The sequence below is a fragment of the Onychostoma macrolepis genome, chromosome 13, assembly GCF_012432095.1.
Source record: "Onychostoma macrolepis isolate SWU-2019 chromosome 13, ASM1243209v1, whole genome shotgun sequence".
In the NCBI taxonomy this organism is placed as follows: Eukaryota; Metazoa; Chordata; class Actinopteri; order Cypriniformes; family Cyprinidae; genus Onychostoma; species Onychostoma macrolepis.
In genome coordinates, this window is record NC_081167.1 from 9,008,661 (window position 1) to 9,035,701 (window position 27,041).

Here is a 27,041-nt window from a genome sequence, read left to right on the forward strand (position 1 = left end):
TTTAATTTTATTTAATTTTATCTACACCTATCATCCAGGTGAAAAACTATTTGCCACATTTAGCAGGAATATCTGGAACCGAATGCTTCAGATAACCGGAGATCAGTCTTTCACAGCTGCGTGGCACTGAATTGGTAATTGGATGTTTTCACTTTTGCTTTCGAATTCTTGTTCTTGGTGTCACGTTTTACAAGAAAAGATATTGCCTGTTGCTGTTACATCTTTACACCTTTTACTTTCTAACAAATCCTTCAAAGATTCTTAATGAAAAGCACAACAACAATAAAACAGTACAATGACAAACTAGCTTATATACCATTTATTAACATAAAATAATAATACTATATCGACTAATAATTTACGGAAAGTTTAGCAAATACTGCGGAACAGGGCTGGACTGAGGCTAAAATTTCACCATGGACAAATCCAGGCTATCCGGCCCACAAGTTTAACCCCTGAATGTTTTTGGTGGGGTTTGGGCTTTGCAGTAAATTAATTAATAAATAAATTAATAATGATAGATATTATTGAATGTGCAATTTTTGTCACATAGAAATGCGCACTTGACAGTAAAGCACTGTTTTTGAGCTAGGATGCCATAAAGTAAATTTACTGCTATTAAATTCTCTGTTCTATCAAAATAATTTTTGAAGAATGTTGGTAACCAAAATGACTGCTATTATAACAACAAAAAAAAAAAAAAATCAAGCTCTACTTGAATTAACATTTGACTTCAATTAAAATTCATTAGAATGATTAAAAAGTTAAACTATTAATAAGATCAAAGTCACAGTAAAACCATGCTCCTTGTTACCATGGATATAGTTTATAAAATAAATAAATACTAATAAACTATAGGAATTATAATAAAAAAAACAGTGCAAACACATGCATTATCAAAACAATAACTCTATGAAAGTGATTTATATTCCCCAATATTTATTGGGGAATTACGTTATTGTTTAATTTATTGTATAATTACATTAATGTTTAAGAAGTGCATTAAACATTACATTAAATCAAGATTTCCCAAACTGGCTTCGTAAAGAATCTGCAGGGGGGTTGTGAGTTTAATGAAAAGCTAATAATCAATTAAATATTTATAATGTAAAATTAAAATAAATAAATCATTTTAAAATAACATCAATTAAAATAAAACACTTACTAAAAAAAATAATGGTTTTATTTGTTTACCTGCATGTCATGTGACCATTAACCAACGTCAGAGAACCGTGAACATGCAAATGTGATGCATAATTATTAAAAAACTAAATAATAATCTCAGGGCTACTTCAAGTAAATATATTAGGTGAAAGAGGTTCAGGTGGCAAAAAAGTTTGGGAATGCCTGCATTACATGTAAATAGGAAATAACATGAATTTGTGCATTTTAATGTGTTTGAGAGACAAAAGCCTTTAGTAGTTGATGCAATGTTGAAACACATCTTAAACCTGACGTGATTTTTGTAAATCCAGTGGTCAAATGCTGTGTAGCTACCTAACTAATGACTGGTCTTTGTGTGAATGCCAACAGAACTGGTGGACTTTCTGAGTGTATTTAAACTGTAGGCTATTTTAGAAAGGAACTTTTAACAGATAAAAAAGAGGAATTGGGAAGAATCAATTATGTTATGCTATTGTGTGAATCAATACAAAAATAACTGTAATCTGACTACGAGTATTTTAAAATGTAATTTAATCTATTTACAAGTACTTAATTTTTGGAATCTGATTATGTAATCCAGATTACATGTGATCAGTTACTATGAGTAACACGTGCAAGCTTTCATTTGTTAACAGTAGACAACATGAACTAACAATGACAAATATTTCTTCTAATTTCTAAAGCATTTTATTAATCTTATTTAATGCTGATTCCACCATATACTAACTGGCTATTAAAATCAAAAGTGTATGTGTATGTTAATGTTATTTAATGGGCCTGAGCAAACATGGACTAACAATGAACAGCTGTATTTTTATTAACTAACATTAACAAAAATAAAAACATACTGTAACAAATGTATTGCGTTTTGTTCGGGTTGTTCACATTAATTATGTTTGTTCATGCATTAAATAGTTGACAAATGGAACCTTACATGCCACCAGTTATACTTGAAGGGTGCTTTTTTATTTTTTGTAAATTTTCATGTGGTGATATTGACAACATTAATTTTAATTCTACCTCAACACCTTTTTAACCTGTAATGACTATTTAGGTCACACTATCCTAAATGTTATAACCTTATAACTCCCTGCTTTTTCATCTTTTGCGAAATAAAAAAAAAAAAAAAGATTTTGTAAAGACTATTTGGGTCACAGTAACCTAAATGTTCTAACTTTAACTCCCTGTATTACCTTTATTCAAAATTGTCTTTTAGTGGACACTGTATTTTGTTCGATGCAAAAAGCCTCAACTAGGTTAATAACTTACATAACCTATAACTCTCCATTGCGCAGTATGAGTTGCTTTAGAAGAACGTAAACCGAAATAAATAGTGATTATGTGGTACACAGTGATGATTGACGCTAAAAGGAGCAAGTCAACGTTACGAAATGGAATCCAGGAAGTGATTTCAGCCAATGAATAAGCGCGGTAGGCGGGGCTATGTGGATTCCACGCGAGGTTCACGCCCATCTTCAGCGCTCTGAACTCATTCTGCCTTTGCGTGGAGCAAAGAAGGTTCTGGAAGGTAAGACGTGAGTCGAACCAATATTAAAACACTACCTGCTGGCAAATTAACAGGTCTCAGACATATCTGTAGTGTTTGAGTCGAGCAAATGCCAAAGCAGTTTTCTTATCATGGCAAACCGGAGAGCTGCTTAGCTTAATAAGTATCATAGCAAGTGTGTTGCCAAGTTACATTTGACAAATCTAGCTCTCTTTTTCTAATCCAGCTTCTCTCCGGAGATCTGATATCCCTCGACTGATCGGCTGCATCGCTCAGCACTTCCCAGGTCTAATCTGTCTTTACCGTTGTGTCGTGTTACATTCTTGGATCACGACCCAACATCTCCAGGCTCTCCACTGTCAACCCTTCACTGCGTCGGTGGACGACTAGCGTTGTGTTTATGTCTTTATTTTACGGAAACGGTGAGTATCCGAACGGTCATTTGCATAAACTGATTTGTCAGTATCTATTACACATTTGTAAATGCGTTTTGGCTAGCCAAATCTCGGAAACGAGTGTTTTTGGAGGCTTTTATAACTAGCTAATGGGTGTGAACTAGCTTGACGGAGGGGAACAAAATGGCGTCGCGGTGCTTTTGCGCACTCCGCCGCGCGCTAACCGTGACGCACTCTGCACCACCGCGACGATCACACAACTTTACCAATCTGAGGTTTGTTAAAGCAAATATACTTCTAGTTGGGCTGTGTTTTAATCATTTGGGGTAATGCACGCGCTGTCGTCGGTATTCGATGTGTTTATTTCGATGTAAAAACAGCGGAGTGGGTTGAGTTCAAACGGGTAACCATGTGTAACTATATCGACCTTGGGTGCAACACGGGTGACTCGATATTGCGCTGTAGCTTACATCGATATAATTTCTAAACCAATAAAAAAGCACCTTTAAATGCGGTTGCGTGCTTTCTGCACGTTTACAGTTCCAACTCGAGTGATGTAACGTTACTTTCAGTTCGACCAGCCAATAGACACGCGCTTAATCGTGATCTTATGTTTGTTTGGTATGGGAAATATTGTTCTGTCAAGTAACTCACGGCTGTTAAATATGTTCCTCACCACGTGTTCATTTGGCTTGAGTCATACTTGTGCCTGCTGACGCGGTCAGTGACGTGGGTAACTAGGGTCTTTGCTAACGTTACATCATCATCATTGTTGTTGTTTTTTAAATTCACGACCAGACGTTTGTTTGCCTTTAATAACAGATGGCAGAGAGAATATTAAAAACAATTTATTGCATCTTTTAAAATCTTAAGTATATTGTGGATCGTACAAGCCAGTGCCATAACCACTCATAACACATTCAGAGGAACAAGTCCCTGCAGTAATCAGATGTGGCCAAATTTGCCCCAATATTTAATATTCTTGATGCTGCATTTCATTATGCACCGCTCTGCTTGTTGTTAGCATAACAAAAAATTACATTTTTAGGCTGGTGTACCTCAGTGCCTGTCAGTGTCAAAATGATTGAAATGATCCATCAAATCAAAGAAGTAATTAGATAAACATTCAATATTTGAAAACTGATGACTTTTTGTGTGTCTCATTTCGCTGTTTTAAATCAATAATATAGGCTATGATTTGTGATTCGTTTAATTGATTGTTGAATGTGATGAGACAAGAAACATTAATGGAGACAGTTTTTAAGAGATTAATAGTGAATGTTATTTTTTTTTGTTTTTTTACTATATGTTTTTAAATCGTTTAGGTGTTATTCCTTTAAATATAAATGTAAATGAATAGTCATAAAAATGGCCACAAAACATTGGTTTGGTCTTGATGCAAGCTCTGAATGGCCTACATTATTAATAATATGCTTTACAGATGAAAGTAATGCTGTTGTACTACATATCAGCACAACTGTGATTTGGCCAGTTAGTTTGTGTATTTCGTCTACCAACAAAGATAGTTTAGAACGAATCCAATCCAAATGCGTCACTGAGTGGAACGCCAATAAATGATCAAATCAAGAGGAATTGATGTGTGTTTCTCTTTGCTTTTCAGAGCTGTTGCGCAGCTGTTGGAACGTGAGCGGGGGAAACCTAGTCCACGAGCGAGGAGTTTGCAGCCACTGTGGCAAGATCTTTTTCATGTCAGAGACCGAGCACACTTGCAGTTGTTTATGTCATCCCCTCTTCTCCAGACAGAAGATACCCAAAAAATCCCATTCAAGATCTTTTTATCTTGCTGATAGTGCCTCAGATCACTCAAAATGTCTGTCAATGTCAACCGCAATGTGTCGGACCAGTTCTACCGCTACAAGATGCCCCGTTTGATTGCCAAGGTACTAGAGAGACTGTTTTAGCTCTAAATGCTATATATATATATATATATATATATATATATATATATATATATATATATATATATATATATATAAAAATAGTTATTTCTGCACATATAGTATGTTACTGCTGTGTGCAGTAACAATCTGATACTGAGTTGGAGAATATTTAAAAAAAAATTGTTTTCCCACTCTCAATTACAGGTGGAAGGCAAAGGGAATGGAATCAAGACGGTCATTGTCAACATGGTTGATGTTGCAAAGGCACTGAATAGGCCTCCAACCTGTAAGTTTGTGTTTATAATTGGTTATATCACAACTGTTATTCTTTCAGTAGTGTTTTGCTATGGAACAGTAATGTATGTTTTCTTCCCTTTGCTATTTCCTCAGATCCAACTAAGTATTTTGGCTGTGAGTTGGGGGCGCAGACTCAGTTTGATGCAAAGAATGACCGCTACATCGTAAACGGATCCCATGAAGCCAACAAACTGCAGGATATGCTGGATGGATTCATCCGCAAGTTTGTGCTGTGCTCCGAGTGTGACAATCCTGAAACTGACCTGGTAAGCTGACAGTTAGGGTTGCTTGCTGAATGAACTCGTGGTTAAAAATGAAAGATTCTATTTACTCTGTTTTGCTGTCGGTGAGATAATGTTTAGAGAACCTTCTGAAGGGTATTTAAACTTGTTTTTGTTGCAAGTACAAGGCCACTTGGCATGTGACGTTTAGTACACTCGATTTTGTCCTTTGCCCTCCATAACGCCTACAAAAGTGATGACAAAATAGCCATAGTTGTGAAAGCATTGGTCTACTTTAGTATATACTTTTATAGTATTTATTTATTTATTTTTTATAATTTTTAGTTTTAGTAATTGTACTTAAACATTATTTTATTTTAGTTGGTGCCAAAGCAACACCTCTAATTTATTTCAAGTTTTTCCCTCTAATATTTTTTTATTTATTTTCCCATTTCACAAAAACTGATTTTTAGTATTAATTTAATAATACCAACACCGGCTCTAGTGCTCACAACAGAGCACAAAGTCTGTAAATGTCTGTTTGTGAAAATCGAAAATCGAAACCTTTGACAATTCAGAGGTTGTTTCATTTTTCAGAAATGTTCCTCATAGTATCTGTTGTTCAGTTAGTTTCTTTGTCTCTCAGCATGTTAACCCAAAGAAGCAGACCATCGGAAGCGCTTGCAAGGCTTGTGGTAATCGGGGAATGCTGGACACACGGCACAAACTGTGCACATTCATCCTCAAAAACCCACCTGGTGAGTCGTGTTCAAATGCATGTACTACTATTATTCACTATATTTAGCATTAGATTCATGCCTTGTTTGTTTGAAATGGGTATAGTACTACTTGATTTTTACATTTCTGATGTTAGCATTGCATATAAGCTTTATAACCTCCATTAATTGCAAACCTGTTTGAAATGCAGAGAATGACAGTAGTTGTGTGAAAGAGAAGAAAGAGAAGAAAAACAGAAAGAAGGATAAGGAGAATGGCTCGGGAAGTGGTGAGGCTGGGAACCATAACGACATAGATGCACCAGATGCTGTGGTAAGAGATACCCGTGGATAACTACATATATTAGTAATAGAATTTGTAACCAGTATATTAAAGTGTATGTTGATGTGTAGGATGGTGAGGAAGACGACGATGACTGGGCAGAGGAAACCACAGAGGAGGCCCAGCGTCGGCGTATGGAGGAGATCAGTGACCATGCTAAGAACCTGACCCTCAGCGAGGACCTGGAGAAAACCCTGGAGGAGAGGGTCAACTTGTTCTACAACTTTGTCAAAGTAAATAATGTCACTATTATCTTTTTCCTATGTAATAACATTTTCTAAGGACATCTTTGTATCTGGTGGAGTTACACTACCGTTCAAAAGTTTGGGGTTGCTCAAAGAAGTTTGTGTACTCAACAAGGCTGCATGCATTTGATCAAAAATACAGTGGTATTGTAAAATATTAACATTTAAAAGAACACTTAATGTAATTTATTCCTTTGCAAATTTGACTTTTTAGCAGTTATTAACCCAGTCTTCAGTATCACATAATCATCCAGAAATCATTCTAATATGATGATTTGCTGCTTAAGAAATATTTATCCATGTTGAAAACGGCTGAGAAGCTGGTACATATTTTTTTTTTGTTTTGATAAATAGAAGGCTTCAAAAGGACATTTATTTGACACACATCTTTTGTTAAATTATGTATTTGTCACCTTTGATCCGTCAAAAAAGTGCTGCTTTCTTTAAAATAAATAAATTAAATTATGAATTTAAAAAATATATATATTGACCCCCAAATTTTGAATGGTAGTTTACCTTTTGTACCTGTATAGTAGATTTAAATTAACACATAGTTAGTTATAAGTAACCAAGGTTCTATCAATGCCACTAGAATTCAAACAACTGAAGAGCATCTCTGTTTTTTTCTGATCAGCAAAAGAAAGAGAGTGGATCAATAGACTCAGCTGATAAGGAGATTCTGGCTGAAGCAGAAAGGCTAGATGTGAGAGCCATGGGGCCACTTATCTTGAGTGAACTGCTTTTTGATGAGAACATCAGAGACCAGATCAAGAAATTCAAACGTCACTTCCTGCGGGTATGTATTAAAATTTTTTTTGGCTTTGAGCCAATTATAGTACTCTCAGCTCCATTTAATAACTTTTACATCCAGAATATGGCAGATTTTGCCCCAAAATCAGTATCAAAAATACAAAGTTTCCATCTGGGCCTAGTGATAGATGAGTATTTATAGCAGGACACAAGAGGCTTGCTGACAAGCTATGATGCTAGTGTAAAGCCATGCTAAATATAGTCTTGACTATAAATGACTCTCTTAAATGAGCAGCTTAGATAAATGAAGTATTTAAATGATCTACTGGTTCTGTAAAAGATAACAAACAAAGTGCCAAATTCTCCTTTTCCTGTAGTTCTGCCACAACGATAAGAAAGCTCAGAAGTATCTGCTGGGAGGTTTTGAGTGTCTGGTGAAGCTTCATCAAAGTCAGCTGCTGCCACGAGTAGCCATCATTCTCAAAGACCTCTATGATGCTGACCTCCTGGAGGAGGATGTCATCCTCATGTGGGCAGAGAAGGTACAACCTACTCATCATTTGGATTAATAGAGCATTTAATAACATCGGGGTCATGAGCTATGAACTACAAATCTCAAAAAATATCTTTTCCTGTGTTTCAAGGTATCCAAGAAGTATGTTTCCAAGGAGCTGGCCAAGGAGATCCATGCCAAGGCGGCTCCCTTTGTCAAATGGCTGAAGGAGGCAGAGGAGGAGAGTGAGGGGAGTGAAGCAGAAGAGGAGGAAGATGATGAAAATGTTGAGGTAATTTCTTACACATTTTTGAAGTTGGAAAAGCTTGTGGGGATAATATATAATACTTTTTTTTTTTTTTTACATCCATTCAAGCCACACACAGGGTAATGTAGTAGTTAATTAGAGAAACAGCTTTATATTTTAACTGTCAGCAGGAGCCCTGGGACTGTAATTAGTGTAATTACATTAGTCTTCTCTGGGCTAGAATTAGAGTGTTTTTGAGAGACTGTTGTGCTGGCTTGTGTGATATTCTGATTCTTCATCTTTCTCATTTGTTTTTGGTCTTTAGGTTGTGTACTCTTCCTCTGCCCGAGAGCTGAAGGTGGAGACCGTTCAGCCTGAGAAAGCAGAAGAGGATGACGACCTTGATATAGATGCCATTTAAAAAAAATGACAAGTGAAACAGCAGCTGCCATCTTGGAACCTTGCTACTTCCCATTCGTCTTGATAAAATGGATCACAGTGGCCTCCTGTTTAGCCCCAGTCTTATTTTGTCCCACTTTCTCCTTAGTTATATTTGATTTACAACAATGGTTTTAATATAGCTCTTTCATTGACTTGCTGCTGATGTATGAAGAACTTTTGAGCTTTATTGTCCGTATTGAGCAATTTTGTTGTATTGTGAGCTTGACTTTGATTCATGGGTTGGCTTATACTGCACATCTGATTTTTGTTTTTTTCTTGAAATCATTAAATAAAGGTTTTTGCTGTACATTATATGGATGATTTTGTTTTCTTAACTAAACAAGACTGTAACCTGAGTCTGTGTAACAGAATACATGCAATAAACAGGAATGACGGTGAACTATGACACAAGTCTGTCCATTTTGGCATCACTTGATTTCATCACTCACTTTACTTCAGAGGTGGCAGCTATTATAGAAGACCCCTGTTGTTTCAACCACATGCTTTCTCACCAAAACCCTGTCCTCCAAAAACTTGTTTACTCCAAATATGCAAAGAACATTTCTGACATAGACTTGGAGTCAGGGTGGTCTAGGTGGGTTTTCTTGGGACATCTGTTTCATTGATGTGTCAAGTAGAAGTTATTCAAAGAAGTTGTTGGCATCTATTGTGGAAAATAATTACTTGTGGTTGAACGTCAAGCCTAAAATGGCCACTAGATGGCACACATACACCAGTACATAACTGATGATTCATCTGTAAACTGGCATATTGCTGTAAATCAGTGGTTCTTAGCTTTTTCTGACTCCAAAGTCCACCATTGAATGAGCCCCTCCATCTTTGATGATTATAACTTTTGGCATTTAATTAAAATGTAACATGTTTTGAGATTTAAACAGTGAAGCCTACAATAAGGATGACTAGACTTTTGGTATTACATAGGTATTACATAACTGTTTATGTTAAATGAGAGAGGAGAGGGGAGGGGCTCTAACTCTAACTCTAACTCTAGCACTCTCTATTCTAATTCTATTTGATCTATCTGACCCTCAAACACTAGCTTTTGTTTGTTTGTTTGTTTAACCGAGACTTGTCATAGCGCTTGCTCTTTTGTTGGTTTTGATTGCTTCTATTGTCCTCATTTGTAAGTCGCTTTGGATAAAAAGCGTCTGCTAAATGTAATGTAAATGTACTCTTATATTTCATATGCAGCATGCAAATTCGATTATATTTATTAAACTGCAAGTACATTTGGCACAGTTTCTGTACACTGCATATCACCTTACACATATTTGTAGATAATATCTAGTATACATTTTTGTGTCTGTGTTTTAGGCATTTATATATATATATATATTCTATTTACTTGATATTTAATTTATTCATTACATATTTTTCTTGTATTTATGTGAACTGGTAATTTCTGTTACCAAGATAAATCCATTGTGTGTGAGAAAGAGCACACCTGCCAATAAAAGCTCATTCTAAATTATTGATAGGTTTGCCTTATCTAGGCTACTTTTTTTGTCCTGAGATCTCAATGGCGATGCCCACAGGGGGCGACCCGCTCCATGTACAAGAAAACTGGAAGCTGGTTTCGGTATGAATAAATCTAGTTTTCATCTCATGTCAGTGTACAATATTTGAACTAGCTATCTTTCTCAAAAGTGCACCTTTAAACAAAACACACTGACTAAATAATTGAAAATCTCTGTGTTCATTTGGCATTACGGTCAAGCCATATATGGTAAAATTGCACTTCAATTGAACAGGGTGTGTCACAGTTGTTATGGTATGACGAAGTTTTCCCCTTTTTTCCATATGAACACCTACAGACCTCTGAGGGATGCGGCGCTCTCCAATGAGCACAGGGATCCGTCTGTTTCCTCACTTCCTCTGTCTCTCTCAGGGCTCGGCTCGAAACTCCTGCGCTCTTAGGCAGCCATCTTGGATCTCGCTTTGAACAAGAGGCAACAGACGCGGCTGTTTGGTTGGAATGGAACCGTCAACAAGCGCGTCCTCCCCGCGGCTCCGACGCCTGTGACCGCTGCCGTTAGCACCGAATGTACCGGACCGTCCGCTTACAGGATCCCTCGATGAGCAGATTGTGTTTTGGGGAGATCGCAGCGGAGGCCCCGTGAAGTGTAAAATTTTCTCTATTCTTAACGTTACTTGAACCGGACATCCGAAATATGAAGCAGACAGCGACGCGAGGCCTGGGAGTATTATGTTTTTAACAGTGCACAAGTTAGCCGGTCTCATTAGCTATTTTGGGATCTATTAGATGGCTTGCAATCGGTAATTAAACGCCGTAACGTCAGCGGAATATTTCTCCCAAACTTTTAACAAGTTTGTTTCCAGCTTTAGAAGCAAATCAATGATATTGACCAAGCGTGTAATCTGTCAAATATATATTTTCCCCTTCGTTGCACCGCAAAACCTGCTGCTTAAATCGTAATTCTGGGAAAGCAGCTTTCCATCAACACTATGTCAACAACAAGAGCCCCCCTGCCCACCGTCAACGAGCGGAAGGCTGAAAATGTAAGTAGCAAATTTATGTTTTAGTATTTGGTTAATAATCAGTCACATCTGCTGTGGACTGACTCAGTCCTGTGTTGATTTATCACTTGTGAGGGTGTTATTTTGATCTCGTCGCGTCGCAATTTATGGCCGTGTCTCAAAACCTGGAGCGCTGCCTGCCTTTAGACCGCGATTATGGTCTAAACGAAGCAGCCGTCTAAAATCATTCAAGCTGATTTTCCTCCTGAATTAAGGGCAGTGTCGCATCCCATATCGCGTTTTATGTGCTGACCGGGTGCTTTAAGTGGATTAGCGGTATTGTGCCAGTCTTTGGACAGATGGGGCACCAGGCTGAAGTGACGCATGGGGTCCAGGGCATCGGTAATTTGGCTGCTTTTCTGCTTATGAGTGCAACATATGCTTGATTAGTTGAAGTCCTGCACGCCAGTGAGTGACCGTGCGTGGGTTTGCATGTTTAATGCGCAGATAGGATGCAGATATTGCGCATTGGCGTCAGTCTGTCCTATAGGTTGCTGCTCATACGTCAGCAGTGAGGGAAGGTGACATGAGCACGCGCGCTAATGCAGGTCCCCCTTAAAGGTGCCTGTGAATAATGTGGCACTGGGTTACGCTCTTTGACTTTTCCAGTCATATCTGTCTGTCTGTCTGTCTAAAACGTATCCATCGTTCTATCTATTGTTCTAACATTCTATCAGTCTGTCTGTCATTCCATCTTTCTGTCTTTCTAGCATTATATCAGTATTCTATCCTCTAACTTATCTGTTGTTGTCTGTCTATCTATTATTGTATTGTCTGTCTGTCTTTCCATCTATCGTTCTATCTGTTGTAGTCAGTCAGTGATTCTATTCTATCGTACATTCATTTGTCCGTGCATTCTATCTGTCTGTCTGTCTATCTGTCTTTTTCAAATGTTTCTATCAATCTGTTGTCAATCACTGATTCCATCTGTCATTTTCAAATGTATCTATCATTCTATCTGTTATCAATCAGCGATTTTATTTATCTATCGCTCTTTCTATCTATCATTTTATCATTCTATCTATCCATCTCTCATTTTCAAATGTATTTATTGTTCTATTTGTTATCAATCAGCGATTTTATTTATCTATTGCTCTATCTATCGTTCAATCTTTCTATCTGTCTTTCTATGGTTCGTTCTATCTATCGTTCTATCTGTCTTTTTCAAATGTTTCTATCAATCTGTTGTTGTCAATCACTGATTCCATCTGTCTATTGATCATTTTCAAATGTATTTATCGTTCTATCTGTTATCAATCAGCGATTTTATCTATCGCTCGATCTATCATTTGTTCTATATATCATTCTATCATTTGTTCTATATATCATTCTAAACTGTTGTTCTATCTATCAATCATTCTAGCTGTCTATCTATCATTCTATTTTTCTATCTATCATCCTATCTTTCTATCTATCTGTCTTCTATCGTTCTATAATTATATCTAAATCTGTATGAATTGGTCTTTTTTATTGCTAAATTTAAAATAGAACATTGTGTGCTTACTGAATTTTTTTACGTATATTAAGTTGAAGACATCTGTAAATGCTTCAGCGTGTGAAAGTTATTCTGTGTGGATTATTTATTGACATCTATTAATCTGTATAGTGTCTTACGAGAATCTACATATTTTAATGCACGGTTCTTGCTCCCGTTTGAAAAAGTCAAATGAGGTATCAATCACCCATCCGCTTCGCCCCACCCGCCCCAAAATCTCTCTGCCTCTCTCTCACACACACACACACACGCACACACACATGCGCTGGGTGTCAAAAAGACTCCAGCAGTGATGCAGCTCGTCAGTATCGGTGTTAGTGGATGGGAGAGTATTGATGAGTTCTTCTCACAGAAAAGACAGGGCTGTTTGGTTCAATGCCATTCAGCTTGCCAACACAAAAATGAGAGGATCGCAATCTAATATGAAGCACCGTGCAACAATAAGCGTAAGTGGCCTTTAATCATGACTGTTCTTTGCATTTTATTGCTTTTCGTACATTTTGTATCAAGCCTGAGGCTGTTGGTGGTTTTATAAATCTATTAGACAGAGCTTTGTGGATAACAGTCACGTCGGGGCGTCAGGGACAATATGCAGGATTTAGTGGAAGCATTGTATAGCGCAGTGTCAGCATTGCCTTACATACAGAGGTGTTAGTACCACATGAGACTCACCAACTTACTAAACGTCATCCTGTTGCACTCATGACCTCTGAATGGGACAATTCAGTTAGTTTCAGTGTTATTTGTTACGTGATGTATGTTGCACAAAGGTCCTCTCACAAGGTCACGAGACCTTGAGAACTGTTAGCATAATGAAATGAACTTGAAATTGTGATTTTTGTTTTTTAAATATGTATATATAGAAGTATGTTTGATGTCTGACTTGTTGATGTTTTGATTAACTTTTTTTTTAGATGTTTTTTTGACGTTTTTCAAAAAAGTCATAAAGATATGTTGTTGGGGTGAGGATGGATGTAACTGCTAATGGACCTCTCTGATGTGGCATGGGTGGAGTCAATATTAGTGATTTTCTACCCTGACCTTGATCTTGGTTGCCAATATCTGGTCTTTACATGACTGGGCAAAATCTGGGATAAAATGAACAAGACTGAAATTATAATTTATAATAATAATGGCTGCTTTCTAACACGCTATAATGTATACGTTTTTTTGTTGTTACTGTTTTTAATTTGCATGTTTTTATTCCTAACAGCATACAACGAATGGCCACGGCCGAGGGGAGGTGACTTCTCGATCTGTGAGGTCGAGTGGTCGAAACCGAAATTCTGGCTCCGGATTAGATGATGTGCACCCTCTTGTTGGGAATTACAGACTTCTAAAAACCATTGGAAAGGGCAACTTTGCCAAGGTCAAACTGGCTCGCCATATCCTCACAGGAAGCGAGGTGAGGAGTCAGGAGTCATGAGTGTGTTTCCTGACACACAGTAGGCCACGGGGTTTTCCAAGACACAAACATGCTTTTCTGCAGTCGTGTTTCCTTTTGGAATTTTTTGAATTATAACACTTTGTAAAACTCAGTTGAGCAGTGTGATAAATTTATGTAATCTGGAAAAATCTCTTTTTTTTTTTTTTAACACACATGCATGTTAGATTATTGATATTTTAAACATACACAAGCATTCCAAAGTTTGGGGCCAGTGAGAAGATGCAAGAATGCATAAAAATGATCAAAAGTGACAGTAAAGACACTTATAAAGTTACAAAAGATTTCAGTTTCAAATAAATTGTTCTTTTGATCTGTTCATCACAGTTAACAAAAATATTAAGTAGTGCAACTGTTTTCAATGTTTATAATAATAATAACCATTAATTTTAGCTGAACACCAATAATATTTGATGATAACTGAGCAGCAAATCAGTATATTAGAATGATTTCTGAAGGATCATGTGACACTGAAGAGTAATGATGTAATGATGCTGAAATTTCAGCTTTGCCATCACAGAAATAAATTACATTTTAAAATCTATTAAATTAAGAAACGGTTATTTTATATTGTACTATTATTTTGCATTATCACTGTTTTTATTGTATTTTTAATCTCACCAACCCCAAACTTTTGAATGTTAGTGTATATAATTGAATAATGTTTTGGGTTGCCAGTTTTCCTAAAATTTTGTAACATTCCACTAAAAGTGTTTTTCTTTCTCAGGTGGCAATAAAAATTATTGATAAAACCCAACTAAATCCAACAAGCCTTCAAAAGGTGAGGTTCACATTTAATACTATAATGTGCATGTTATGCATATTGATGAAAAACTGTGTCATGATTCAGAGGTTTTCTTCCTCAGTGCTGCTAGTGTTGTGTCATTTACCAACAGGAAGTTCTCTGTTTGTTCATGACTCTGGGACGTTGTTTTTGTCTGTGTGATATTGCGTATTGTCTGCTTGGTTAGTTTTGTGTTTGGCAGTGGTGCAGTTCCATACTGATTCATAGGTAATGTTGGCAGTCAGCTCGGATTTCTAAACTGAATGCTGACTGCAGTGCTGATCTTCTGTGCTATCCAGAGCATTTATCAAAGTCTTGTGTAGTAGAAATGTAACATCCTTTCAGCTGGTGTTCTCAGTCACCCATCATTCTGAGAAGTCTATTCAAACAGTAGCTCCTCCAGCAGTAACCTTCACACTCTGAGCTCAAATAGTGAAGTACACCAGCTGTGCTGCAATACTCTGCCCACCTACTGCAGGCAGTGCCGCCACTCAAGCCGCTCTCCACTGAGAACAGCCTGCCACACCTGCGCATTTGCAACCTTGTGTTTGGAAAGGTTTATTTCTAAATGTGTACAAAGCTGTGTAGCAATTGAGAGAGAGAGAGAGCAAATGCTGTAATTTGGTAATGCAGTTTATACAGCATGGACAGCTTGCATTCTATGTGTTCTCTCGTGACATTTTGTTCTTTTAAAGGGATAGTCCACCAAAAAATTATAATATTTAGAATTTGCTCACCCTCAAGTTTTTCCAAACCTACAAGACAACACAAATTATGATATTTTGAAGATTCTCTCATCATTTTTTTTTTTTTTTCCATTCATTGAAAGTCCAGGCAACCGAAATTGTCACTCTTCAAAAAGCTTGAGAAAGACATCATAACAGTAGTCCATCTGAATCGAGTGGTTTAATCTAAGTCTTGGATGAACAGCTTTAATTTAGATTTTTTTTATGTTACATAAACATTGATTAACTCGCATAGAGCACATCAAATATGGTGTACTTGCTTGATGTGACTGTTACATCTGTTATAGTTCTATAATCTATAGCAAATTGTGAATTAACAATTTTTTTCATTTTTCTGTTGGATCGTTCTTGCTGATTGTGCTCATCAACAATCATACAGTGTGACTAATGTAGACTGATTCATAAACTAATGATTATTATAAACTGTTTCTTTTTTTTTTAACAAACCAAAAGGACTTATGAATCAATCTCATGATGTTTTTGAATCGGTTTAATGACTCGCTGAATAGTTTTTAGTGTCTGTCTACTTACTCTCAGAATCGCAGGTTATTGTCAAATTTAAAATGAACATACTAATACAGAGTTCACAACTAAAGTCATTGGATCACCGTTGTTTTCACACTGCACAACTATCTGGGGTAGCATTCCGTTGGTGCTGTGTTCACATTGCGCGATGGATCGGCGACAAGAGGTTACACACTGCATGACTTCACAATACGAAGAATTGCCAAAAACTCTGTCTGGTCTACGAACTATGTTTCATATAACTCCTTCCTGAACTTCTTGCTGCTCTGTATCTTGCTCTCTCATTGGCTGTAGGTTGCACTGATTTGCCTCCAATTTTGGGCATTTGTCTGTGATTTCGCAAGAACCCTGTGAAAATCAGGGCTGAAATTGTGCAGTGTGAACTCGGCATTAATGTACTAAGGAAATTAGGTCACACTTTATATTAGGTGGCCTTATCTACTATGTACTTGCATCAAAAAATAAGTACAATGTACTTATTGTGTTCATATTGTATTGCAAAACACTTGCTGCTATTGAGGTGGGATACGGGTAAGGTTAGGGACAGGTTTGGTGGTCTGGGTAAGTTTAAGGGTGGGTTAAGGTGTAAGGGATGGGTCAACAGTGTAATTATAAAAGTAATTACAGAAATTAATTACATGTTTTTACATTGTACTTGTATTTTTAAAAATACCTATATGTACACAATAAGTGCATCAAATGATTAATTTAAATGTAAGGCCACCTAATATAAAGTGGGACCGGAAATTATTATTAGTATTAGTCATTAAGGAACAGGAAATGTTTCCTGTTTCTAATGTCAACATAAAAGGTTCTGATCACATTGAAATTTTGTGATCAGAAAAGCTCATTATTGTCTATTGTGAGAAGTATAATGATATATAAATCACAGCTCACACAGAAGTCACGTTCAAAGCCATTGATCATTGCGATTAATTCACGTGTCCAGCTAAAACCAATGCGAAATCTTTGAGAAGTCTTACGGCATTACATGACGTTCCCAATCGTTTGGGTTCCTATTGGAATGACTGGATTTTACCCATGAAATTTTGCTGAGCAGTGGTTAATGATGCTCCTTCAGTAGAAACTCTGGGATTGTACAACCCGAATTCCAGAAATGTTGGGACATTTTTAAAATTTGAATAAAACTAAAAGACTTTCAAATCGCATAAACTAATATTTTATTCACAATAGAACATAGAGAGCATAACAAATGTTTAAACTGAGAAATTTTACACTTTTATCCAGTAAATGAGCTCATTTCAAATTTAATGCCTAGTCTCTCAGAAGAAAGATGGGCAGAGGCTCTCCAATCTGTGAAAGAGTGCATAAAAGGATTGTGGAATATTTTAAAAAACAACGTTCCTTAATGTCAAATTGCAAAGGCTTTGCAAATCTCATCATCTACAGTGCACAACATCATCAAAAGATTCAGAGAAACTGGAGAAATCTCTGCGTAAGGGACAAGGCCGAAGACCTTTGTTGGATGCCCGTGGTCTTCGGGCCCTCAGACGACACTGCATCACTCATCGGCATGATTCTGTCATTGACATTACTAAATGGTAGGGCTGGGTTTTGACACAAATTTCACAATTCCATTCTCATTCACAAGCTTGCAATTCAGTTCGATTCAATATCAATTATTTTGGATATATATCAGGTACAGTAGGCTACATGCCAAATTTTCTCAAGGGAAAAAAATCTCCCAGCTAATGCTGCAAAATATACATGAGTCAGTTGGTACTAGCTACATTAGGCTACTATAATATTGAAGGTTAAAACTGACTGATTTTCAGGCTACACAACTGCTAAAATTACACTTGAAGATTTTAAAATTAAAGTTACAATTACATATTTCTACATCAATTTGTTTTTTTGAAATAGGCTAGAAACATTTAAATGGTGGCTGTCATGAAACTTGATGGATTTATTCAAACATAAATTAAACCTTGAAGAACAGTAAAATTATAGCGAATATGTTATATGGTGCATACATTTAGCAAAATGCCCCTCTGTACAGTTTATTTTTCTAGCTGACTAATGATCTTATGATCACCGAATATGTTTTTACTGAGGTAAATGTGACGTTATGTGACCGTTTACAAGCCGTTATATTGACGTCTTTGCGTGGCTGAAACACTGATTGAGCAATTACATGAGACAAGATACGGATTGTAATGTTGTACTCTTTCTTTTAATTTACCTTTGGATGTTTAGTCATGTTTATTTTGTGTTGAAACTGGTATTAATGTGGAGGAGATGATCAGTTCATCTGTGTCTGTTGAACTGAAGCGCTACAGCAATATATCACTCCACATTAAACAGCGCCAAAATGGCATTTATTGTTTGAATACTCCAATACAATGGACAGAATTTGAGACTTTGTTTCATATTAAAAGTACCAAAGCGCAGTGCTTATTGAGATTTATTGGATGGGAGGTGCGCTTCAATGTTCCATCTATTAACTGAAAACTGGCTAGAGGAATCGATTCTTGGAATTTAAGAATCGATATCGTTCTGTAAAAATGAGAATCGATTTAAAATCGAAAGATCGATTTATTATTTTTTTTTAACCCAGCCCTACTAAATGGGCCCAGGAATACTTCCAGAAACCACAGTTGGTAAACACAATCCGCCGTGCCATCTGCAGATGCCAACTAAAGCTCTATCATGCAAAAAGGAAGCCATATGTGAACATGGTCCAGAAGCGCTGTTGTGTCCTGTGGGCCAAGGCTCATTCAAAATGGACTGCTTCAAAGTGGAAAAGTGTTCTGTGGTCAGACGGGTCAAAATTTGACATTCTTGTTGGAAATCACGGAGGCCGTGTCCTCCAGGATAAAGAGGAGGGAGACCTTCCAGCGTATCATCAGCGTTCAGTTCAAAAGCCAGCATCTCTGATGGTATGAGGGTGCATAAGTGCGGTATGGGTTGCATGTTTTGGAAGGCACTATGAATGTTGAAAGTAGGGCTGCAATGATTAGTCGACATTATCGACAACGTCGACAATAAAAAAAATTTTTTTTAAATTGTCAACAAATATTTTTGTTGTCAAGTAGTCGTTTGATCTCATATGACCTAATGTAAGAGCCTACAATAATGCGGTTATTTAATTAAAGTGATAGTTTGGTTTGCAAAGATCAAAGTTTCATCTAGCTTAGGACTGTTTTGATTATCATAACCCTATAAGGTATTTTAAGAGAGATTATTTTGTGAATAAAATAGTTTATCCAAAAATAAAACGTCTTATCACTTACCTTTATTTTGTTTCTTATCCATATGACTTACAAAAGGAGATGTTAGGCAGAATGATGTGTCATTCAGTTACTTTTTCATATAGCTAATTACATGGTGAATGAGAGTTTCTCTGTCGGTCATCTATATTGTGTGCCAAACATATATATATTTGCATAAACTAAATGTATAATAATTGTAATTGCATAATGACTTTCAAAAGCTGAAGTGATTACCGTTATATATTTGTTAGAATATGTTTAACCCAACATTTTAACTAATTGCAAAAGCTGAGTAATCAGTCAATGCCTGCTGATTAACCAGTGAAATAATCGGTGATTAGTCAATTAATCGTTCTAATAATCGTTAGATTAATAGGTTATCAAAATAATCATTTGTTGCAGCCCTAGTTGAAAGGTATATAAAGGTTTTAGAGCAACATATGCTCCCCTCCAGACAACGTGTATTTCAGCAGGACAATACAAAACCACATGCTGCAGCTATTACAACAGCATCGCTTCGTAGTAGAAGAGTCCGGGTGCTGAATTGTTCTGCTTGCAGTCCAGATCTTTCACCTATAGAGAACATTAAACGAAAAACATGTCAAAGACAGCCACAAACTTTTCAGCAGCTGGAAACATATATCAGGCAAGAATGGGACCAAATTCCAACACCAAAACTCCAGAAACTCATAACCTCGATGCCCAGACATCTTCAAACTGTTTTGAAAAGAAGAGGAGATGCTACACCATGGTGAACATGCCCCCGTCCCAACTATTTTGAGACCTGTAGCAGGCATAAAATTTGAAATAAACTCATTTTGTGCATAAAATTGTAAAATTTCTCATTTTAAACATTTGTTATCTATGTTCTATTGTGAATAAAATATTGGCTCATGTGATTTGCAATTCTTTTAGTTCTCATTTTATTCAAATTTAAAAAATATCCCAACATTTCAGGAATTCGGGTTGTATTAAAAAATGTGATTACCTGTTACAATGACACAGAAATAAAAACCAGTCAGCATTATTTCCCATGCTTTTCACGGTTGTGGATGATTAGAACAAAAACTCAGATTCACACAAACCTTTATTGCTTGTCACTCTGTAGCATTGCATCTCTGGTTACGACACTGTTGTGGTGAACAGTTTGGAGTTCACAATCAATCTTCACAACAGCTAAGGTGAAAAGAGGAGGAGGAGGAGGAAGAGGATATGAGGGGGAAGGACAGATGGACATTTGGGTGGGCCGACAGTGAAGTGACAGACTGGAGGGACCTCAAAATGGTATGAGATGGAAGATAAAGGCCAGAACAGGCTGAGACAGAAACAGCCTGATGACAGCCAGAACGAGTGGAGTAGAAGGTGTACATATGAGTGATAAATGTGAAATGAAAGGCCAGGAGAGATGTGGGCATGGGATGATCAGAAGAATTCAAATGATAATGCTAATCAGCGCTCGCTCAGAGATATACAAGCTGAGGACACGTCTCTAATTTTAGCTGGGAGCTGGGAGCCGCAGCCACCATTAGTTTTTCCACAGTGCCATTGATTGGGATTCAGAGTGTATCCTCTCTCTGTGGCCTGCTGGTCGTCAGCCAACACACGGCTGTGACTCATGCACCGCAATAATGAGAGACCGGCCCAATCAGGCCTCTTTGGTCTTTCTATGTTTTTGCTTTAATTATCAGCATCGCTTTCATTTTCTCTGCCTTGTAACCCTTTATGGTGTGCATTATGTGCCAATGATGAAATTATCATAATTTTTTTTTTTTCACATTAAATTTTTGATGTAAAATGCACTACATTCAAAGTTTTTTTTTTTTTTTTTTCTTTTAAATGAACTCATCCTCATTGGCTAATTTCACACAGTGTACTATATTTACTAAAACGTGTTACTTTCAAATTGTCCTGACTCCTGTTTATAGAATAGCTTACATTAGAGAATTGAACCAAAGAGGTCTTGGTTTTGCTGCCAGGTTTTTTTTAAAAACTTATCTCAAATATGATGTGACTAATGAACCTGGAGCTGCAGGAAGATGACATCATGATGACATTGATTAATTTCTGTTCTCATGATAGCTGGGAATAGCACCTGTACAGATGCAGATGGCAACTTCAAAACGCATGAAAGTCACAGTTGACGCAGTGTTATTTAATACCAGTCCAGATCTTAATCAACAGTGGCTTCAAAAACATAAACGATAACAAAACAATGATAAACACAATGATATTACTGTAAAAACATAAATAAATATTTTTATAATTGAAGCCAGTTTATACATGGCCACATACCAACGTTTATAGTTTTGCAGTAGGTTGAGAATATGTAATGGTATTATTTCAGAATTATTTATATACTATTGCAGTTGATAATATTTAGAATTATTGTTTCAGTTTTTATTTTAGTTGAAGTTTTTTTTTTTTTTTTTACATTTAGTTTTAGTAATTTTAGTACTTATTACTACTGTTATTTTGGTTGCTGTTTAAGTCTACGTTTTTCATCTTTTTTACAATTTCAGTTTTATTTTAATTGGCGCAAACCATTTTTACTAGTTTCAGTTAACAATAGCACTGTTTCTGAATAGCGTGAAGGTGAGCGGAAGTTATATCGGCATCTTAACCATGTGCACATTATTTCTATTTCAGTCTAATTCTATGCCTTCATTTCCTTGCTGTTGAAGCAGTGGAGCGTGCACTGATGTTTTTAGGAATTCCAGGTTGTGTTACTGTAGCACGTGTCCTCATGATTGTGCATGTGTGTTGTTGTGAGTTGGAGGTTGTGTAATTGCCCGTGGGCGTTTGAGCTCCACACTAGGTCTGCTCCCTCGACTGAAGTGAGATGTTCTGCTGTGGACTGGTGTTTTTTAGTCATCACAGAGGCGTTAAGATGAAAGAGAGTGTGAGAGCTGAGAGAAACGGAAGAAAATCTTTAGAAAAACAGACAATTATGTCAAAATATAAATCAGAAATTGATTGGAATTCATTTGAAGCTGGAATTAAAAAATGTTAATGCAATGTTACCATGTTAAATTAAGATTTTTTTGGACCCCCTTTATGTGTGTCTTTTAAGACATTGTCCTTTTTTTATTTTCCGTTTGATAATTCTTTTAATCATTTTATGAACGCACTGATCTTTTCGCATTCAGATCTGAATGTCTTTTAATCAAGGAGTTGATGGATTGAGACATTTTGACAGTGCCACTATCTAATTACAAACTAACAGGATGGCATCGTTTGAGTCATGTTATAAATCTATAGACTATAGACTCTTATCTGGCCTTTCCCAGACCTCTCTGCTTCACCAAACTTTTAGGCTGATAGTACAGAGACAAATCACTATTGATTTGCATCTTGGAAAGTTTTTTTTTTTTTTCGTACTTTCTTTCTCTACACCCTTATCTTTACTTTTCTTATCATTGGCAGTTTCCTGTATTCAGAGAGCAGTGATGGGACTTTGAAAATATTACTTACATGTAACAGGTATTAGGTCTGTATGAGATATATAGCCTATATATTGAATATTTATGATATTTCCACAATAATTTTGCTGGCAATGTACTTGTACACTGTTTAATGACCTTCACATTTTCTAAAGTCTGTGACCGATTTTAAAAATGGTCAATTGAAAATATCAGTTTCAGAGAACTGATTCAAAACACTGATCTCTACGAATCATTCAAAATGTTATCTATAACTATCGAATAACTACCACATCTATAAGTATGGAATCGGGAGGTAGTGTATCGTCCCATCCATAGTGTGTACATTTACACTACCATTCAAACATTTAGGTAAGATTTTGTAATGTTTTTGAAAGAATTGCTTTTATTTGATCAGAAAAACAGTAATATTGTGAAGTAAATTCTATATTAAAATTTGATTTTGTCCTGTTTTACCTTCACAGCTTGTCGTCTTTTAGACTAGTGAAAAAACAAAAGTCCAACCTAGGGCTGGGCGGTATATCGAGTTTGTACGATATATCGATATAATCTTTATAAGCGATACGGTATGAAGCAATACCGTTAATATCGATATTTAAAAAAAAAAAAAAAAAAATCGATAATGCCTATACAGTAGTTTGATACGATCGCATCTGAAAGAATATCTAGGGAGGACACAGACTGAACTGCTGCGGAGAAAGTGCATAATACAGTTTGTTCTAAACATGTGACAAGCTTTATTTGAAGGGCTTTAAAAACTCGTAAGATATAGTAGTCTATAGTTAGTTTCAGTTTAAAGCGGCTCGCGCTCATCCGGTCAGATGCTCTGCGTGTGCAGCTGACAGAGACGCGCTGTTTAATGTGTTTGAGATGTGCTGTTTACCTAAATGCATAGCTTACATTTCACAGGTATATTCTCCATCTGTAAATGTTAGAAAGCCATGGAAATATTTCCATTTTGCTGTCAGAAGTGCATGAGCTTTTGCTTTACGATTCTCCGCTAAACTTCACAGATTTCATTCAGAACGAGCGCCGCCGCGCGCATGCGCGCCAAAAAGACAGAGCGCAATAACTCTGACTAAAATATACATTTTGCTGAAATATTTGTAGTTGGACAATAAATGTGACGCATGTAGAATTTTAAACCTACAAGTAAGTGTATTTGTATGATGGCACTAACTGTAAAGTCTGCTGGGGTAATCAAAATAGCCTTTTTACTCAATTAGTCTGTGCTTTTTTATTATTTTCATTTTTAGTTTAGTAAATTTAACTTCTGCTTTAAAAGCATTATTTTTGTTTTTAGATTGCAATGTTACAATGTTAGAATGTAATGTGATTTTTAACCCTTTTTGCACATAATATATGCCTACATGCTTACATTCACTTTGTTTAATCCAAATACAAAATACCGAGATATATACCGTTCACTTCACCGAGCTTTACAGTTTTATTCCAATCTTTATTCTAAAGCTTTTTACAGAGGGGCCTGTTCATATATCATTTGCCTAATTTATATATCTTTTTATTCCCTTTTTTCTGTCTGTTGACTGTGTTTTCTGATTTATAAAGTGATAAATAGATATTCAAGCAAGAATTTTGAACCTGCCTTCATCCAATATTCAGGTTTCTGTTCTGGAAATATATGCATGTTTGTGCATATTTCATTAATAATGCCTCTTTTTCATATTTAAACTTGTAATACAATTGCCTTAATGCACAGTGACTAATCAGCTGGGGAAGTGTGGTGCTATCCGAGTTTGTATCTAAATGTACATGTTGTTCTAATACAGTATATGAGTTCTGCAGTGCAGTGTTTCATAGTTGAGGGAAAAAACAATGTTTATGAGTGGGTATAACTCACAGAATGTAGTATGGTGAGAATTGGATTGGGTTTATGATGTACCGAAAGTGTTTCCCTGTGGTCCAAAATCGCACCGCGTCTCTCGCACCCTCTCCGAAGCTACAGCTACACTTGTGAGAGCAGAACGTGGAAAACAGTACGTGCTAATAGCTCAGGAACACAGTCTGCCTACTATAGCGCTATTAAAGATGCATGACTCTTCCATTCCATTGAGAGGGGAGGATTCAGCCTTTTTTTAGAGATCAATAATGAATAGCACTTAACGCTAGTTTCCACTGAAAAGGAAGCACTCTGTTCGCTATGACAATGACACAGTCCAGCTGTATTTAGCTTCCTGTTTTATGTTAATGCTGAAAGATGGTGTAAAGCTTTTGTTTAACAATTCATTGTGACATGTTGATTACATTTATGATATTCTCTTCAACAGCTTTCCAGAGAAGTCACAATCATGAAGAATTTAAACCACCCAAATATAGGTAAGCATGTTTATATGCGCACACACACCAGTGTTTTTAACTAAAACTATAACTAAAAATATTTTTGTTAATTGAGTTAAAACTGAAATAAACTAAAATAAATAAAACTGTTAACTAAAACTATAACTAAAAAGATTTTTGTTAATTTAATTAAAACTGAAATAAAATATAGAAAACTGTTGTAAACTAGAATTAAACTTTCGTTAATTGAATTAAAACTAAAATAAAACCAAATATTAGATGAAAAACTTAAACTAAATGAAAATTAGAAATGTTGCATTCGGCAACTAAAAACTCTTTAAGTTGAAATACTAAAGTTACTGAAATAAAATTAATAAAGATGACAAACATATAACAGAATGACTAAAATTAAAAAATGAAAACTGAATCAAAGTATTATTAATAACTATAATAATATATAAATAACCAGAATAACAGTGATGCTTGTTTCCACTTCCCCCTTTTTGAATCGGTACAACAGCCCATAAGTAGTGGCTTAGATAATCTTCTTCTCATTTAGTTTAATTGATTCTCCCACATTTGTTATCAGTTCCTGTTTGCAAACAGCATAATGATTATCAGAGCCAGACACGTCGTCATGTCTTCACACAGAGGGGCTTTATGTATCACTAGCCTATATTTAGGCACACTGTCGGTGGTACAGCATGAGAGAGAGCTGCATGGTGTTTCATGACAGACAGACGTTCAACAAAATGGGAAGATGTGGAACATGCTTTTAAATGTACAGAGGAGGATTCATAAATAAGAAATGATTTCCAAAGAGATGGAAAAATAAAGCTCATGAGAGCGAGACGGGCGATAAAACCTCTCTTAGGAAAATGATTGTGTTATTATGGAACAGGGATGGTAACAGTTGATAATATCATGGTATTTTGGTGTATAGCATGGTATTGAATAATTGGCATATTCATATGCCTTGTTATTTAGATCACAGTGTTTTTAGTAATTTATCTGGTTGTCTTTATATTTATTTATATTTATTTAGCTTAAATTTATATTTTCAGTTTTAGTAATCGTAGTACTTCAACTTCAACCGATTTGATTTAATTTATTTGCCTTGGCAACATTTTCAAATTTTTAATCTAATGTTCGTTTTTTTTTTTTCCATGTAAAAACTTTATTAATGCCATTTTTCAAACATAATCAAACCTGGCTGATATATTTATTAAAAAAATGTTATGTTATCTCTTTGTTTATAATATCGTGTATATAAAAATATGTATTGTATAGCATGTGTATGTATATAAAAAAAAAAATTCTTTAAACGCCAATACTTTAGCATTAGCATTTAATTTGCATTAGACAGTCTTAAAGACCTCACGATTTGTACCTGATTTGACCTTAAAGAAACCTTTTTCCTTTGCCAATCCCTCTTCACCTCTGTTTATTATTTCTCTCTTCTCCTCTATAATTGCCTGTCTCTCTCTTTATAGTCAAACTGTTTGAGGTGATAGAGACTGAGAAGACACTGTTTCTTGTGATGGAATATGCCAGCGGAGGTAAGTGTGTGTGTGAGAGAGAGTTTCATTTTGCATCCTTGTCTTTCCTGAGTGTTTATTTCTGACCTCTGTGCGCTCTGTCTCCTGCAGGTGAGGTGTTCGACTATCTAGTGGCTCATGGGAGGATGAAAGAGAAAGAGGCCAGAGCTAAATTTAGACAGGTGCAGTTCTCTTACTGTTTTCTTTCAACATGTTAGACGCACACTGTGATTGGTTTTCTACTCGGTGTGAGTTTAAA

General features: G+C 36.1%; 2 protein-coding genes across 15 annotated transcripts in view; both read left to right on the forward strand.

The window, feature by feature from the left end:
- The first annotated feature begins 2,552 nt into the window (after nucleotides 1–2,552).
- Nucleotides 2,553–9,032, forward strand: LOC131552725 (eukaryotic translation initiation factor 5-like). 3 transcript variants are annotated; one of them, XM_058796698.1, is made up of 12 exons: nucleotides 2,553–2,692; nucleotides 2,898–3,093; nucleotides 4,688–4,967; nucleotides 5,172–5,253; nucleotides 5,358–5,530; nucleotides 6,132–6,243; nucleotides 6,414–6,535; nucleotides 6,616–6,777; nucleotides 7,424–7,585; nucleotides 7,917–8,081; nucleotides 8,184–8,324; nucleotides 8,605–9,032. In XM_058796698.1, the coding sequence occupies exons 3-12, from the start codon at nucleotides 4,896–4,898 to the stop codon at nucleotides 8,698–8,700; spliced, it is 1,287 nt and encodes a 428-aa protein (XP_058652681.1). In that variant the 5' UTR covers nucleotides 2,553–2,692; nucleotides 2,898–3,093; nucleotides 4,688–4,895; the 3' UTR covers nucleotides 8,701–9,032. The 3 variants fall into 3 exon arrangements, with proteins under 3 accessions (XP_058652681.1, XP_058652682.1, XP_058652683.1); XM_058796699.1 differs by having other exon boundaries at nucleotides 2,616–2,699; XM_058796700.1 differs by lacking the exons at nucleotides 2,553–2,692; nucleotides 2,898–3,093 and adding an exon at nucleotides 3,205–3,341.
- A 1,517-nt stretch (nucleotides 9,033–10,549) lies between these two features.
- Nucleotides 10,550–27,041, forward strand: part of mark3a (MAP/microtubule affinity-regulating kinase 3a) — a 39,472-nt gene continuing 22,980 nt past the window's right edge. For 2 of the 12 annotated variants that reach the window (XM_058796658.1, XM_058796657.1), the window contains exons 1-6: nucleotides 12,907–13,220; nucleotides 13,988–14,179; nucleotides 14,946–14,999; nucleotides 25,235–25,283; nucleotides 26,738–26,803; nucleotides 26,894–26,964. In XM_058796658.1, coding sequence (XP_058652641.1) covers nucleotides 13,110–13,220; nucleotides 13,988–14,179; nucleotides 14,946–14,999; nucleotides 25,235–25,283; nucleotides 26,738–26,803; nucleotides 26,894–26,964 — 543 coding nt within the window. In that variant the 5' untranslated portion in view covers nucleotides 12,907–13,109. Of the gene's footprint in view, nucleotides 11,262–12,906; nucleotides 13,221–13,987; nucleotides 14,180–14,945; nucleotides 15,000–25,234; nucleotides 25,284–26,737; nucleotides 26,804–26,893; nucleotides 26,965–27,041 lie in introns of those variants that run through there. The other 10 variants (XM_058796655.1, XM_058796656.1, XM_058796652.1 and 7 more) reach the window with 9 other exon arrangements.

Coding starts and splice junctions, on each gene's coding strand:
- LOC131552725 (XM_058796698.1), top strand. CDS start 4,896: ATGTCTGTCAATGTCAACCGCAATGTGTCGGACCAGTTCTACCGCTAC. Junction 6,536..6,615: donor TAGATGCACCAGATGCTGTG/GTAAGAGATACC, acceptor GTTGATGTGTAG/GATGGTGAGGAAGACGACGA. Junction 7,586..7,916: donor TCAAACGTCACTTCCTGCGG/GTATGTATTAAA, acceptor CTTTTCCTGTAG/TTCTGCCACAACGATAAGAA.